The sequence below is a fragment of the Lytechinus variegatus genome, chromosome 3 (assembly GCF_018143015.1).
Source record: "Lytechinus variegatus isolate NC3 chromosome 3, Lvar_3.0, whole genome shotgun sequence".
NCBI lineage: Eukaryota > Metazoa > Echinodermata > Echinoidea > Temnopleuroida > Toxopneustidae > Lytechinus > Lytechinus variegatus.
This window is the reverse complement of record NC_054742.1, coordinates 4,489,678-4,506,603: the sequence shown is the minus strand read 5'-3', so window position 1 is coordinate 4,506,603 and position 16,926 is coordinate 4,489,678. Positions and strand designations below refer to the sequence as shown.

Genomic DNA, 16,926 nt, shown 5'->3' with positions numbered 1-16,926 from the left:
AACCTTTAGATAATGGGGCAGCTGCTCACATTTGGAGAAAAAGCTACAGAATCAAAACTTCAAAAATTCATATAACTTTGTCTTTCTTTGATTTTTGCCAAACCTTCATCAATATGTTTCTATGTGCATTTAATGAAGTCAACTTGATATCAGAGTGAACTTAAACTAATTAGCCTATACACTTGTTTACTATATAAAGGGATTAAATTTTCATGTTTATTTCTTTGAATTCTAGTAACCAGGGGTGGTATTCTATAACACTGTCAAAGCTTTTGTAATATCTCCCGGGATATTGTCTTTTCTATTTCACATCTCTGCCCATAGTTTTACAGACAAACCAATAAAAATCTTTGTTAGTTCCAAATTGTAGCCCTTCTAACCAATAGGAAGACCAAAAAAATGTGGGGGCATATCCTAAATACACTTGGCTAACACCATGTGTATATAATGTGCTTTGTACGAAGAGAAAGATAGTTAAGAAGGATTTTTTAGAAGAAAGGGAGAAAAAAAAGGAGAGGAAATTAGTATGTAGGGCCTAACTTCTTGTGGTGCTGAAAGAAATTATGACAAAATTTATGCTAGACCCTATCATTAATTTTGTCATATTTTTATTGTAAAGGGATTATGCACATTTCTGAAGTCTGTTATGTGAGTGCTAAAGAGAATAGACAAAATACATGACAATTTTCATGACAAAAGACTTTATGACATCCACCAGAAAACTGTACCGCATATCTCTGAGAAAAATGAAATATCTTTGTTCTGAATACCTCCCCAGGTGTTACATTAAACCTATCAGTAATAACTGCAATACATGGAATTCACTATGCAAGTTTGCATATAAGATTATTACTTGTTGCTATGACCGGCAAACTCCAGACAAGCTTTCAGTTGCCAAGATCAACATTTTTGCAGCATTCTGGCCGAGCTCCATTATGTACAGTGCATTATTGCTGTATTTTGAGGCTATAGCTCTATTGTAACATTGTATTCCAGCACTTGTTCTTTTGCCATCATGCATATACATGTAACTATGCAGACTGTTTTTCAATGCTACCACATAACCTTGAACAAAACCTAATTTTAGTTTGAAAGGTGAATAGTGCAGAGATGTACATGAATAGAGCTCTTTGTTATTACATACAATGACTGACATGGGTCTGTACTTGTAAACTACTCAAATAGTCTAGAAATATAGACATGTTGACACTCATGCAAAATATGCCTTCTGAAACTTTCAGCTTGAATGCATTTTCTATGAGGAAATTAAGTTAAGATCTTGTAAATGAAATTCCAAGGTTATTTCATATTCATTTATGCAAAACATAGATGCCTATTTGAATTATTTATAATTCATAACACATTTTCATTTGCAATTTGAAATTAAGCAAAACTTCAAAATATTATAACTGTCTTATTTCACTTTGGATCATATGTATGTCTAATTTTTCTTGTTTCATTCAAATAAACTTTGTGTTGAGGTGGACTTGCCTTTAATGGAAATTCTTATTGCATTTGATATGTTTGATTAATAGATTCTACAAGCCATGGAGGAAGAGAGGATAAAGTTCTTACGTAACTCAATGTGGGTCCATACCAACATGCTTTCACTACACTGCGTAGAGGATGATCAGGTATGCCACTAGAGGGCATGAAGTCTCTTCTTGTCCCTGATTTTCATCAACAAATTATTATTGATATCAGCTACTAAAATCCATGTATTTCATCAATTGGTTTAAAGCAAATTTTTTCAGTGAAAATCAGTGATTTTGATCCCTCTGTTCTTTTTATATTTTTCTAAGAGTCATTTATTATTATCTTGATCTATTGTGTATGTCCATGCTCGATCACAACATTTCATTCAGTATTATAGCTGATCATTATACAACAATAAGAAACAAAATATGGATCACTATTCTATTACTTTAGAAAAGAAATCTATGTGCACCCATGGAAAAGCATGAACTATACACATATAAATAGGCCTGTGCATATTTTTTTTAAATACCCTTTATAATGACCATGAAATGTCTAGATGCAAGTTTTGTTTCACGTTCTTTTCTGATTCCCTTGAATTTGAAAGGTTCAAAACTTAACATAAATCTCTAAGAGGAGGAGTTAAGTTTGACATACAATTTCCTAAAATACAATCTGTCCTTCACATGTTTGTAAACACACCCTTATTGGGAATTCCCCCTTTTTGGTACACCTGTTTCATTTTTTTATTGACTTGACTTTTTGTTGTTTGTGATAAATTAGGACTTGTTCTGTTGTTTGGTCTCCTTTCTTTCCCCTCTTCTTCCCCCTCTCCCCATCTCTCTTTAACTCACTCACTCTAATTTAATTTTTTCTAGCATTGTGAGGAGAGCAGGAAGATCTTAGAGCAGTGTTCAGAAGAGAATGATATCAGATTATTTGTTGCCCAGAAAAGGACAGGGAGCAGCAGGCCTGGTAAGAGAACCAATCTACTTTGGGTCAGATCTCAACAGGCATGTAACAAAAGCTTGTAGATAGATTTATTTGAAAAAATACAGGGCTATTTAAAGTTTTGTTTGTTTCCTATCATTTTGATTCTTATGATTTATAATGAAGGAATGTCATTTTCTTTTGATTTATGTAGCAGTTAGCAGATATACCTATTATAATCACGCACAATGATGACAGGGGTGAATAAGATTACAAATATCCCTGATTTCACTTTGTAGTACTGTAATGCACTTTAATTTGTTTACTAGTAGAGCTTTCTAAACACTGCTGATGATATGAACTTATGGAAGCAAATTGGCACAAGCTAACAATATTCTGCTTTGATTTTCATTTCATGTTGAATTTACATGAAAATCCTCTATTACAATGTATACAAATTTCTTTGAATGTTTATATATATATGATCCTTTGTTATTTTATATGATAGTGAATTCATGTCTTTATTTTCTGGTTGAAGCACCCATTGAAGTAGAAGGCAACTGGAATATTGCTAAATCAACCATGTCTAATGGAAAAACAATGCCTTCGCCAACATCGGATGCCAATCGGAGACGAGACCCTCACACAGCATTGCCATCTATTCCTAGTAACACACCAAACCCACTCATCAATGGGGCTCGCAGGTCATTGCCTAGGCAACCAGATAACGGTAAATTTTGGAGTTTACGGATATGGCTTGAGGAGGAGTTTGAGGATGGGGTTGAGAGGTTTAAACAGTATCGTGTTCGGGGGTATTGTCAGTCTTAAAGGGAAACTAGGTCACAAACATTTTTGCACATCAAACCATCACTGGTTTCAGAGACGTTGCCTTGATGTTGCCTCAACTGCTCTCGAAGATATCAATGAGACAAGAGAAGTCAAGTATATTTGATTGATTTATAGAAACTTTGTCAAAAATCCATCATGGCACCATCTCATGAAGCTTGTTAGCACTGACAAATTGTTCTCTGACAGTTACCATAGTAACAGTCCCAAGATGATTTTTTTTTCTCAGCTAGTCAAAACTGAAGGATTTCCCTGAAATTGTCAGAGCAGACATTTTAGTCAGTGAAGACGATTTATAATGGGTTGTCATGGTAACATCTCTGCCAGTGAGATCAATCATCAAAGCAATCTCAATCATCTTCACTTGATAGATAATAAAACATTTCACAACAAGTAACTTATCAAAATTCCTCTTACAAGAGGAGTTATGGGGATCACTAAATATTAATATTGATTTGTGCTCACTATATTACACATTTCATATTCAGTTGAAACAATCACTCTTCACTGTATGTTTGATTAGAAATCTATTTCAGCTTTTTCAATGTCTAGGTCATAACTCTTCTGGGTAGATATGGTCCCTGGTAATGAGAACAAGAGGTGTATCATTCTAAAGTTTTGCATGTTTCTCTTAGAAATTGATATCAAATATGTTGATGTTTCATTTGATGCAATTGCTTATGAAGTGGCAAATTTAACAAATACAAATAATTGCTGACAATATGACCTTTCTCTATTAATACAAGATAATAAAGTCTTCCAAAACTAGAGTATTCTTTAAATATAGCAAAAAATTAATGTATTGTTTGTGGAATTGCGCCATTAGCCTTTTTACCAGGAATATTTCAGCTGCTACAATTATTCTTTTACAACACTTCTTAACAACCAGCCCCAAACCAATAAACATTGATGGTTTAATACTAACCATTACAAAACTACTCTTAAAAACAAACATATAGATAGATACATATTAAAAAGTTCAGGGTCGCTATAATTTGTAATAAAGCACTTGACTAGTACTTTATATTTTGTGCATTTTCTCATTCCTTTCCTAAAAAACCACAGACATCAAATTAAAAAAAGCATACAAAATAACATACAATTTTTGCCCATTTTAATGCTGCAAATCATCATCATTAGTTTTGACAGTTATTGTTGTGTTTTTGACACTTTGACAAAGCTTTCTTCTAAATAATTTTGAGATAATATCCAGATCTGGTTTAAAGTAACTTTAAAATAAAAAATTGAATATTATAAATTTACCTTCCCCAATATGCCATTTGAAGCCAAAGTTATTGGAATGATCTTAGTAACAATCTGAAAAAAAATGATCATGGATAACTTTTAAATATATATCATTCAGGATAATAAGATCTTTAATCCTTGCAGAGTTTATACTTACATTGATGACCAAGTAATGTTTAAAAAAATTATATTACAAATAAATTGACCAATCCATAGATACATGAATGTCAGGATAGGGTATTTCTAGTAGTAATCTGGTAAGGATTACTATCCTAAAGCTTGATCCAATAGAGATAGCGATTTAAAGCTATCTGTTAGATTGAATAACATCTTATACCTCAGGAGTTGTTGTGTCAGTATAATATTGTTCTTCCTGTTGCCTGACCACAGAGTTCACTCACAGTCTACACTACACTGCTTCATAGTGACTAACAAAAGGTGACAAGTGACAGTCAAAATAGAACAAGTATTTATAGCTAAGCAACAGGAATCTCAGCAATTATGAAAAAGCAAAACAGGTTGTGAGGTTTTCAAGAAAGGTCTCTCCTCCTATCTTAACATTAAAAACTTTCAAAAATAAATTCATGGAACGTTTTATGTCTGTTAATTTAGAAGCTTGCGGTTATGTTAGATATGACCTTTTGTTTATACTGATAAGGTTGTCACCGATTCACCATTCATGCTATTTATGTTAAGCTGCCAACCAAAACTAAAGCTCTTATGCATTATATAATTTATTGTCTATTTGTGGTAATTGAATGGATTTATCTACCATCATAGCTATCTGTCAGAAGATGTTGACTGTGGGTTGTATGAATTCTACCCTGTCCTGTCCTGTATCTCTCCCCATCTTCTTTCTCTTGCGCTAGACAATCATTCAAATTGCCAATACATCTTTCACATTCATTTAACCATTTCAATCATCTGTTATTCATTTTTGTTCTATACAGAACATGACTGCCCAAAGTAAATCATTTGTGATGCCTGTTTGATTTTAAAGTAAAAAGATCACTTAGAATACATCTCCATGTTCTATAATAAGTTTAATCTTCAAAACTCATGCATCTGAAAATAAATGCTGTAATAAACACCTAATGTAAATGAATGAGCATTACAAATTTCCGCAAGCTAAGCAATTGAGATTAAAACTATATTTGAATTGACTTTTCTTTTCAAAAAGTAATTTCTGTTCTGCAACAAGCTCTTATTTTAGAATTACAAATTATTTGATACAATATATCTCAGTATGGTTAGTACACAGTATGTAAATATTTGCCTCTTTGAATAGATATCATCACAACATTGGATTGTAGTCATTAATATAAATCAATTCCTTCCCTGTAATCTTTCTTATCTTCTGACACCTGTTTTTCTAAAGTCTGCAGTTAGTCATTATTCAATTCTCAAATAACTTTCTCAATGCCAAGATCTATTTGGCAAGCTTACAATCCAAATGAAGACTTGTTTTGATGTGGCCTATATTTGTTTTTCATTGAATGCTTCATGTTATTTTGCTCTCATTTTGAAATGAATGAGAAGAATTGAATTTCAAATATGAACCCATCACATACGGCAAGTAAAGTAAAAAAGCTATTTGAAATAGTGAGACAGTCTTTCAAATAAATATTACACGTTCTTCGAATTAATGCAAATTTGGTGTAAATCTAACTTTTAAGGCCAAGTTTTAAATTGACATGCTCAAAGTATCTCAGACTCTTCAACAAACTCTCTGTCTCTGAAATTATATTTGGCATATTGATTTCTGGCTCAAATAAGATACAAACAAATGCTAAATAAGAATCCTTTGGTTTGATATCTGTATTATGATCTTTGTTATTAAATCAATTTCAAAAAGCTAGTGAATATTAGGAAAGCTGGAAATAGCATATGTCATGGTGTATATTGTTGATAAATCTAATTGGCATCTACAAGTGTAATGTGTTGGCCTTGTTTTAGAGATTGCTCTGACGTAGACTTGATTTTTAACATGTTTAATATATAATGTAACTTCTGAAGATTTCCATGATGAAGAAGGATAGTGAAGAAGGTTTCACGATACACCATGTATCTTTCTTGGGCAAGTGTTGGTCCTGAAAAGAATCTTTAATATAAAACTCTTTAATATACAAACTGTTTGATATACATGGTTACCAATTAGGATTATTAGAGGATGGTTAATTATTTTTGGCATTTTTTCATGTGGCTTTCTCATCTCCTTTTGTTTGATTTGTGTTTTATTTTTCCATCCTTTTTGGTTTAGATTGAAGGGGACTCAACTTGAGACCTCTTTAATACTAGAAAATGTCACCTAATTGCAATCACTCATATTTCCAGCCATTTTGATCAAGTAAAAACACATTGTTAGAAGACAAGTTTCATCAATTGACGTGCCAGTCTCAAGTATTTGATGAATCCCTGTGTGATCTACATAATGATTTTAAATATGTACAAAATCAACTGCCATTCATACTGTGTGTTGACTTCAGAATTGTTCATAAAATTACTCTAATTTCATCAATGTATTTGTTACATTCCACCACAAAATAAGCAATAAGTCACAATAGAAGTTTTGTTACTTTCTAAAATGTTAGACTAGTCTTTCATCTGGCAAAATAAGATCTACTGTACAGATTTATTTTATCAAAGCTGATCTTATTACAAGGCATAAGTCATGAAATCTTAATCTTCTTTGTCATGAAAGATTTTGATATGGTGTTTAAGAAATTACAGGATGAAAGAATAGCTATGCATTTTTTAGTTTAATCTCATAACATCTTGATACTATGTGCAATGGTATAGGACACAAGTCAGCATGCTTCAGTGATCTCACCTTGCTTTTTATATTATTTTGAGAGTAATAATCTACTCAACCGTCTCACTTTCTCTGTGATATATAAAATTATTATTTCAATCTAGTTTACAGCAAGTTATGTATGATTTTAAGGATAAAGATGGTATTCATCTAAAACCAAGACAAGTCTGAATTGTGATTTATTGGTTGCTTTGTGTTGGAGGGTCACTGTTGACTTCAGGAGAAATAATTAACTGCCTTTTACTGTTCCAAGATTTTAAAATTTCTTCTAAGAATAAAAAAAAATCTTTTGAATTCTATCTGATATAGGTGTATCTTATAAATATTTGAAATGCAATTTTACACTCACATGATCTTAGTTTTGTTGTGCATAACCATATTATTAACCCTTAATACATTGATCATACCAACTGTGCCCAGTTTAGTTTCAGACAATAGTTCTAATATTATGAAGCATAGTTTGTTATTTGAAATATAATTTTTCCTTGCCAATAGTATCGCTTTGCAACTACCATTTTCACTACCAATATTTCCTAACAAAATGTGTAGCTGTTGAGACAACCATTTAAGGTTATTTCCTCAGTAGTGAAATTGTCAGAAGTCTATTCACAGTTGGAATGATGCATTGTGGGATGTGTTGAAAATCATGAATAGTCATTTGCACATTCACTATGATAAAATGTTGTATATCGTCAAATATCATGACAGAGCATTTCCAAGCGCTGCAACACACATTAAGGTCATCCGGTAAGTTACCCTAGCAACCACCTAACAACACGCTAAAAACACAACTGCTCTAATAGCTCTAACATCTTATAAAATGTAAATAAAAAAAGGTAATCCAAATTTGGACTGGTAATATGAAAGAGTCATTGAATATTATACCGTAATATGAAAGAGCAAACTCTAATCTTTTATTAATACCTTATACCACCATGCAGGAATGCATAAATTAATTTAAAAGATAAAAGAAAAAGATTCAATTTTGGTATTGGTACATGTAACTCTGAATAGAAGCCCTCGAAAATTGGATTACCTTTTCTAATAAAAGATATATAATGCACTGTATAACTGCTACTTATAACGAATGTATCTAATCTCATTAATGCTTAGTGCATACTTGCGTCTCATGGAGACTTGGTTTGGCAAAGATCAGCAGTGCTTAATTCTTTGTCTAGAAATTCAGAGGGATATACATGTAAGGCATAGCAAGTAATGTCATGAGTTATTCCATGGAAATTTAAACAATTTGGGGACTTGAGCACTGCTCACTGATTAGCATAAATGAAGTCAGTTTGTATCATCATATCTTAACAAGACTTCAATTGAATTGACATTGATGACAATTCACATTTGTGTGAAATATTATGAACATAATTTTTTTAGTTTTTTTGCGTGGCATGAAAACTTTTCTTCTTATTTAGTACATTTAATTTGTTCCAATTATCTAAGAACCTTTAATTGAATGATAACTTTAGCCATGTATTAATACTGTTATTAATACCCCCATTTCAAGGTGCATTTTTGTAATGACTCTTAAAACTTATAATGGAATATTATTGTGCATAAATTATTTGAGATAGTGAAACAATTATGACAAATTATAAATTGTCTTGTTTTTAAGTGCAATAAATGGGTATTTTTTATGTGCAATAAATGGGTATTTTTTATGGGGATGAAATGAATTGATTGTGGCTTCAGTTTCATTTTAACTGTATGCATATTAAGAAAATATATAGCCTGCTACTTATAACATTTTTATATTCTACATCTCTGCACTTTCTCATTTTCATTCTGTACATATTGTATGATAAACAATACTTATTCTTTGAAATGTATATGAATATATCTATTTGTTATAAAAATGAGCTGTGTATATTGTATCATTTCAATAAAATACTTGCTACTAGTACTATAATACTAACACATTTGTATTGGAGGCTTCTCATTGTCTAATCTGCACTGGTATTACAACACACTTCTTTCCTTTTGCCAAATATGTATTTCAGCAAATTGTCTCACATTTTTTTCTCATTTGATCACATTCAATACAACTTCATAAATTTGATCAATATATTTCCTCTCACATGATTCCTAAAAATGAAACCTTTGTATGTTTTTATAATATGTACATATTAAATGTCATTGTATTCCCTCATGATCTACCATATATTCATACATAATTCATGCATGGTTTTTTTTTGATGTTCAATATTATTGGGTTGTTGGACTGTGCTATTGATCATTTTTAGATGTATGATGTAACATATCTACATTTTTCATAAGGAACTTTTTTTCCAACATTTCCATAACGATTGCATTTTGATTAATCATGTAATCCTTGTTGTTATTTTCATTAGCTAGGACTTTTTCTTCAGTAGTCATCTTAACATCAACATAATATTTGGTGAAACAATAATATTCTACAAGAACTTTTTCATATGTATGATAAACATTGAGATAATATTTGTTTTGCATTTTATTCCATTTCTACCAGATTACTCATCGTAATATTATCATTATTGTAGATTTTCTGTTATCTTTTCTTTTTACCAGTCCTATTTCATTGTATGAATGCCTTAAACCTTATTTTTTTATTATGATTCTTTGTTTTTGAATTGTTTCTTTTCAATCATCTTTATTATTTTTCATGATTTTTACACCCCATTCACACCAGACCCTCTTTATGCAGCAGTGGAAACTCCTCCCCCATCTCAATCTAATCAGGCCTCTAAATATGTTCGGGCGCGTTATGATTATAAAGCACAGGTGAGAATAACTCTTCTTTGAAATGTATTCACTAATGTGTACTGGATTGAACCATGGCTTCAAATCAGTTGTATAAATATTGGTAGCCAATCGCTACACAAATAAATATGTAGTTGATTTTCATCATTATAGGTGATCAAACCATTCAAACTGACTGAATATGATACTAATACCTATATTTAGTATTAAAAGTATTAAAGATGCGTACAGTAATCATACATTGAATATAAAAAGAGTAATGATAGTTGAGCCTGAGGTTGAAATCATGGTCAAATTTAGTACACTGTTGTGTATACGATCCATTCTCTCTCTTTTTCACTATCTGTTTTGTCTTTTATTACTTCTATTTAGAGCTCACATCACTTCACATGCAAAGCTGGAGTGCATTCCATTATTATCACATTCATGGTTTTGGCTCTCTTGAAGAATATAGACCGACAAAATAATGTGATAATCATTGAACTTGCTTTAGGGGAAAAAAATATAACTTTAATCAAAAGGTAGTCATATTTAAGCCATGCCAACTTTTTTATGAAGTATATATTATTAATAGGTATTCTTTGATATCCCTTATTCAGCTTAAATGGTGCCTCATTTTTTGCTCATGTGCATGATATTCATCAAAATTACTCAATTTGCTGAATCAATTACCTGAGTTTTAGACTTTGATTATCAGCAAAATTTATTTCAGTTGTTGATTTAGTGAGATTTATTTTTGGATGATGATTATCTTGCAAATATTGTTTTAGCAAAAATCATAAGAAATTACCATGTTTTTATCATCACCCTGGGTGATGTTTTTGATAAAATGTTATAATAGTAATAATAATACCAACATGCTTAATATATAGCACATATCACTGCTAAATACATGTACATCCAAATGAGCACTTTGAAGAAGACAGAAAAGCTAAGAAAAGAAAGTTGCTGGCAATCATAACACTAACAAAATACTTTTTAATAAGTATTCTTTTAAGATGGATTTAATTTTGAAGGAGAAGAGTTCTTAACATAATGATAGGGTTACAATCAAGAGTGATGGGACAGCATGGGCAAAAGATCATTCTCAAAATAACTTGATCTGAGGCACCCATTTTTAATCCGAAAAGCTCCAAGTCTGAATATTGTTTATAACACAATACTCCATATATTACCAAGCCAAGCCACTCCCCACCCCCCCCCCCACCCCCTATTTCCACTCACTCCTTTCCTTCAAACTTGCATGCATTGAAGGCATATTTTTAGAGTTCTGTTTTCTGTTCTATTCTGATGATGTGCATTACATACTGTGCATTTCATACTTGTATGATAAACAAGATTAACAATTTAAATACTGAAATACAAGCCCAATACAAAACATCACCTTCAACATATTGTCCAATTAGCTTCGCCAAAGCTTTGCAAATATTTGATGTAATATAGACCTGATTGCATTTTCCACTGATTATTATTTGTTTTATTATTGGTTTTTCCTTTATAGATGTTATATTAGTTGTAAATTCATGAATCAAAATAATTTGCTTTAAATGATTTTTTTAATTATGTGAGATTTTATATTCTTCCAAACTTTCATGAATTATTTTCAATTTTAATTTTCCATACCATTGAGATTTAGGACCTCTGAACAAGGCCTTTTTAGAACATACAACCATTGTTAGAATAAATTTGTTCCAGAAGTATGTAATTACAGTGCATAAAACTAAAGTATTGAATATGTTAATCTAATGGTATGTCATGTGGAATCCTTGATTATGATTGGTTGTTGAGCATCATTACCATGGAAGTTATTATAAATGAACAATTTATTTAATAGGGTCGGGGGGGGTGAAAAATGTGAGAGATACCAATGCCAATTGTCCCTGCTAATTATATTATTTGATTTCATTTATGATGTATTTTTAGTTTATCTTCATTTCAAGTTCATTTCCTTTTTGTTTTGTCATAATCATATTATTTAATTGCATTGTTTTACATCACATACATTCATAAAGTGATGTAAAGGATTCACGGTAAGACATTATATTATTTTAACAAAAAAAGAGCAACTTCAAAATTAAAATGATTGCAGCAAAAAAGGGCTACTCGTATGGAGAAGGATTTTGCAAGATGTTAAATAAATTGGCTCATTTTTTCTTCTCCCTGCATTTATTTTTCTTCACTAAAATCTATAAATCTCTAAGCTCACTCTTTCCTCTCCACACATGTACAAGACCAGTCACATTATTTGACTACCTGTTTCACAATAGATGTTGTTTGAAGTTTTTCATGGTGGCATGTACAATTGCTGATGTGGTTTATGGTACACCATGTGGAGTGTTATAGAAACAGTAGATAGAAGAAGAAAAAAAGTATAGGCGAGGAAGTGGAAATTTGAGAGTAGAGTAATATTTCTTAAATGAAGTCCTGAAAAGGACTGTAAACCAGAAGAGATCGCTTAGTTGAAACAGCTTGAGTAGTAGGATGGATGAGGAGATGCTAGCTTGAGTCGTTGAGTAAAGATGATGAGTAGAAGCAGTAGAGAGACTCGACGTTTTTGGGCAGGTTGACTGTCCGTTTCCTTGAGCAAGAAATTTATCCACATTGTGCTGCACTCAACCCAGGTGAGGTGATTGGGTACCCGGCAGGATTACTTCTTTGAATGCACTGAGCGCTGAAAGGCAGCTCAAGCCAAAGCCGGGGGATAAAAATAACTTTGCACCTAGGAATAGATTATTTCTAGATAGATGGCGCTCTATAAATACCTATTATTATTACTATTATTATTAAGAATACTCAACATCCAATTAAAATCAAGGATACCATAGATATAATCATCATAGTAATGTTTAAGGGCCTAGCATGCAGTGATATACTGATTGTGGTTAAATAGAATGATGGTGTGATAGAAGGGGTTATACTTTTTAATTCCGAAGGTTCGTAATTCCGAAAGTCCGTAATTCCGAAACACATAAATTGCCTATACCTTGATGTTCGTTAATCGAAGACAAAAAAGGGTTCGTTAATCCGAACATTTGTGGCGTAATTCCGAAGGTTCGCTAATCCGAAAAGGAAATGAGAGTCATAATTCCGAAGGTTCGTTAGTCTGAAAACGAATGAGGTTCTGATTCCGAAGGTTCTTTGCTCCGAAAACGAAATGAGGTTCATAATTCCGAAGGTTCGTTAGTCCGAACATGAAATGAACAACGAACCTTATTTTGTTTTCAGATAGACGAACCTTATTTTGTTTTCAGATTAACGAACTTCGGAACGACGAACCTCATTTCGTTTTGGATTGTCGAACCTTCGGAACAACGAACCTTATTTCGCTTTCGGTTTAACAAGCCTTCGGAATAACGAAGCTTCGGAATTACGAATGTATATGGATAGAAGGATGGTGTCTTTGAAGAAAGAATGCTTGGGATGGATGGAAGGATAGACTGATGAAAAGTGATACATTTGAAATGAAGAATGGTAATTGCAAAGGGAAAAAATTGTAAAATATGGGTTAAAGTGGTCAGGAAAGCTATAACCAAAATTTCATCCTGCTATAAATCTTCACTGAAGACTGAGTATCAAACATACATGTATGTCCAGAATTATATTTTACGGAGAGTTCATCAGTGGAGTTGGAGGACCTGAAATGAAGTGAGTTGCATGTAGAGTGGAATGATTAATAACTACATTGCTATGACTTTCTTGATAATATCCACCTGTCTGCATTGTATGTGTTAAGGCATTTCACACATTACAATTGGTCTGCCAAACGATTTTGGATTATGCCATTCATTTGTACTTCTTTCTTGTATTTATTTTAGCTAAATAAGTGATAATAATTACATAAAATAACATATTGCCAATAGTTCTGAACAGTCACATGAATACTCAAATAATAATAATACTCAGATATGATTTAAAGCCAATTTGGCCTTACTCCTAACCCATATTCAAATAGGGGTATTTCTGACCCGTTCCCCCCCCCCCCACCCCCCGCTTATGATGATGAAAAGTGCCCTCTCCCTTCTTGAAAACAGATATTGAAAGCAAAAAAATGTGCGTAAACAATTATTTGTGTATTTTGTTTTGCTCTTGAATAAGATTATGGAACCTTTGATCCTCTTGATTTCTTTATTCTTTGACTGGCAATTTACTCTCAATCTATCAAGATGTTTTGGTGTCTAGGGTCATCGCCATACTGTATGCACACTTAGTGATAAAATCATTGCAAGACATTAAAGTAAACGATAATAAATAGGGCTTTTTTTAGCATTATATGCATTGTTTTGAGAAGGCATTAAATTATCAGTACATTTGGATTTGAAAAGAAGTAAAAACCATTATTTAAGAAGTTTTTGGCATATTTTGTTCTATGGTACTTCATGGAAAGCTGAATATACAGTCTTTAATATTTTGCCAAAGAGTTATATGTCTCTATTGTAAGGTCTATTTGAATTCATATGACAATCTTAGAGCCAACATCCTTTTCTAACAAAGCATGCTATCAATGACAATCACATCTAAGTTTTCTATAATAAACTTTTCTTTTAATTTGCTTTTGCTCTATTAGTAATCTTGTTCTTGCCTTCACTTTCCTTATAGCCAGCACTTATTAGCTTTATTCAGTTATAAAGGTTTGTTATTTTTTTTAAATTGTGGTATGGATTTCAGAATGTTTTTTTAAGATCAGAGAAACTTGACAGTGACCAACAATATTTGTTCCTGTGACAATTACTCTATATAGGGCTGTCTGCACCATCCCGAGTTTTCAAATTAGCGCGCTATTTCTGATCCGGCAAATTATCCCGATCTGAACAATCTCAAGATTATTTACAATGGAGACACAATTATGGTGCTAGTTAGTAGGATTAATCTCGAGATTGCAATCCCAAGTCAACTTGGGATTATTTGCAAAATAGCACGCTATTCTATTTTACGAATTATCACGCTAATTCGTAGGTGCAGACGCAATCGGGATTATTTATTCACGGCATCAGACCATAATGCATCGATGCCACGCTCGAGCAGGAATCGCTCTTCTTGCGATGGTGGAGACGGGGTTTCTTGAATCTCAAGATTAATCGCGAAGAGGGCCGATCGGTCTAAAATCTTGAGATTGAGCAAACTCGGGATGGTGCAGCACCACCTGATTTGTGTAGGTTATAGACTGGAGTGGGACAGTGCTAAGGTTGCTCCCCTTCTAACATTCAACCTTGGTACAAGCACTTACATCACTGTCAACTTCTGGCATCTGTCGACTCTTTGGTTGTTAATTAGAATCAGATTTCTAGATTTTTTTCTTTCTCCTCTTGTTTTTGATTTAACTTATTGCCTCCTGAGCCCAGGTTATATGCCCCATCCTCCTTGTTTAAATCTTAGAAGTCAATTTGAATTTGAAATAAGGCCTTTCATAGAGTAATTGTCAGAGCAACAAACAATTGACACCAGATCTTAATTGCATCTTGATAACTTTGCATCATACCTAGAAGAAAGAATGTGATATGAGTTGCATGCAATGATGCAAGCTATATTGTTGTATTTTAACATTCACTTATCAGATGCATTCTGAAACATTGAGAATCTATTGAAAATATCTGTCAAATCACAGTTGACAGATTAGAGGTTATTGATGAAAGTTTTGGACAGCATTTCATCTTAAGATTTGGAGTGGACAAAAAATTGAAGATAAGTGGTTTGTCAAGAGTCCATGATGACACTGCTGTTTTGATTCACCGGTTTTCAACAAAGGCTGCTTTATTATGAAGGGCTTTTTACAAAAGATTATCTGTGTTATAGAAAGCGTCTGCAAAGTGATTGTAGCTATCACTAGTTATCACTAGTGATATCTCCTATTATGATTATTACTAGTTGACAAGACCTAGGAATTTTTTTTTTAATGATAATATATCATTTAATATCTTTCTTTAATAGCAGGAGATGTTTCACCAAAAGTCAAGAATGTCATGCTTTATGGTACAGTCACATTTTCCCTACAACAGCCGTACGGTTGTACAACCATTTCATTCAATTTTATTCAAACCACCTATATGTAGCTGGTACGAAAATTGCTGAGCTGCTTTTGAGTTGCTGTATGGCAGTCATAGGGGAAATGTAACTGCGCTATAAGCACCAATGCACACCCGATGTTTCACATAATCTCGTAGATTATCAAGCGGTAGCATGTGTCCCTCTTACCAACACGATGGAGTGTTAAATATCACTCAGCTTTTTTAGTGTGACTGGGAATTTAAATGTATTTATCAGTCAAACTTGATCTTAGTTTCAAAATTTAATTTATTAGGTCACCTCAAAGAGAATTGTTATCTCCTCCCATCCTGTGCTATGATAGCCATGTTACACCAGTAGTATTTTATACTGCAACCATGTGTTTGATGTGGGACTATCAAATTTACTTGAAAATTTAAATTTCTTTGTTAAAGATAAATTTAAAAGTGAGAAATTGTAAAGGCATCTAATAGCTAGTACATAGCCTTTTAGAAACAAAATGAAGTGCAGTAGAAGATAAAGACACATTTCTAGACTAGAATAGTATGCTTCATATCATTTGCATAATTATGATGTCATTATAACCTGAGTGGTTTTGGATTCCTTTGTTAATAATTAAGACTAGTTTGGGGTTATTGCCTTGTTAGTAATATTTATCTGCTATTCTTTCAATTCATTTTTTCCACCTTCCCTTATTTAATGAGGAAGTATTTAGTTTCCTAATTTCCTCACGTTTTCAAACAAGGATTTGAAATGGAAATAGATAGGTTAATGATAATTTGTTAGTTGTTTTATTTATTTTCTTACATGTATTTGAGGAAATGTTATGGTTGGAATGGATATCAAATATTTCTTTTTTGCTTTTTTGA

At 32.3% G+C, this 16,926-nt stretch overlaps 1 protein-coding gene across 4 annotated transcripts in view; it reads left to right on the top strand.

The window, feature by feature from the left end:
• The window catches only part of LOC121410036 (proline-serine-threonine phosphatase-interacting protein 1-like), a 65,985-nt gene that overhangs the window by 43,144 nt on the left and 5,915 nt on the right, over positions 1-16,926 (top strand). For 2 of the 4 annotated variants that reach the window (XM_041601855.1, XM_041601857.1), the window contains exons 8-12: positions 1,536-1,634; positions 2,355-2,451; positions 2,945-3,136; positions 8,018-8,056; positions 9,987-10,078. In XM_041601855.1, coding sequence (XP_041457789.1) covers positions 1,536-1,634; positions 2,355-2,451; positions 2,945-3,136; positions 8,018-8,056; positions 9,987-10,078 — 519 coding nt within the window. The remainder of the gene's footprint in view (positions 1-1,535; positions 1,635-2,354; positions 2,452-2,944; positions 3,137-8,017; positions 8,057-9,986; positions 10,079-16,926) is intronic. The other 2 variants (XM_041601859.1, XM_041601856.1) reach the window with 2 other exon arrangements.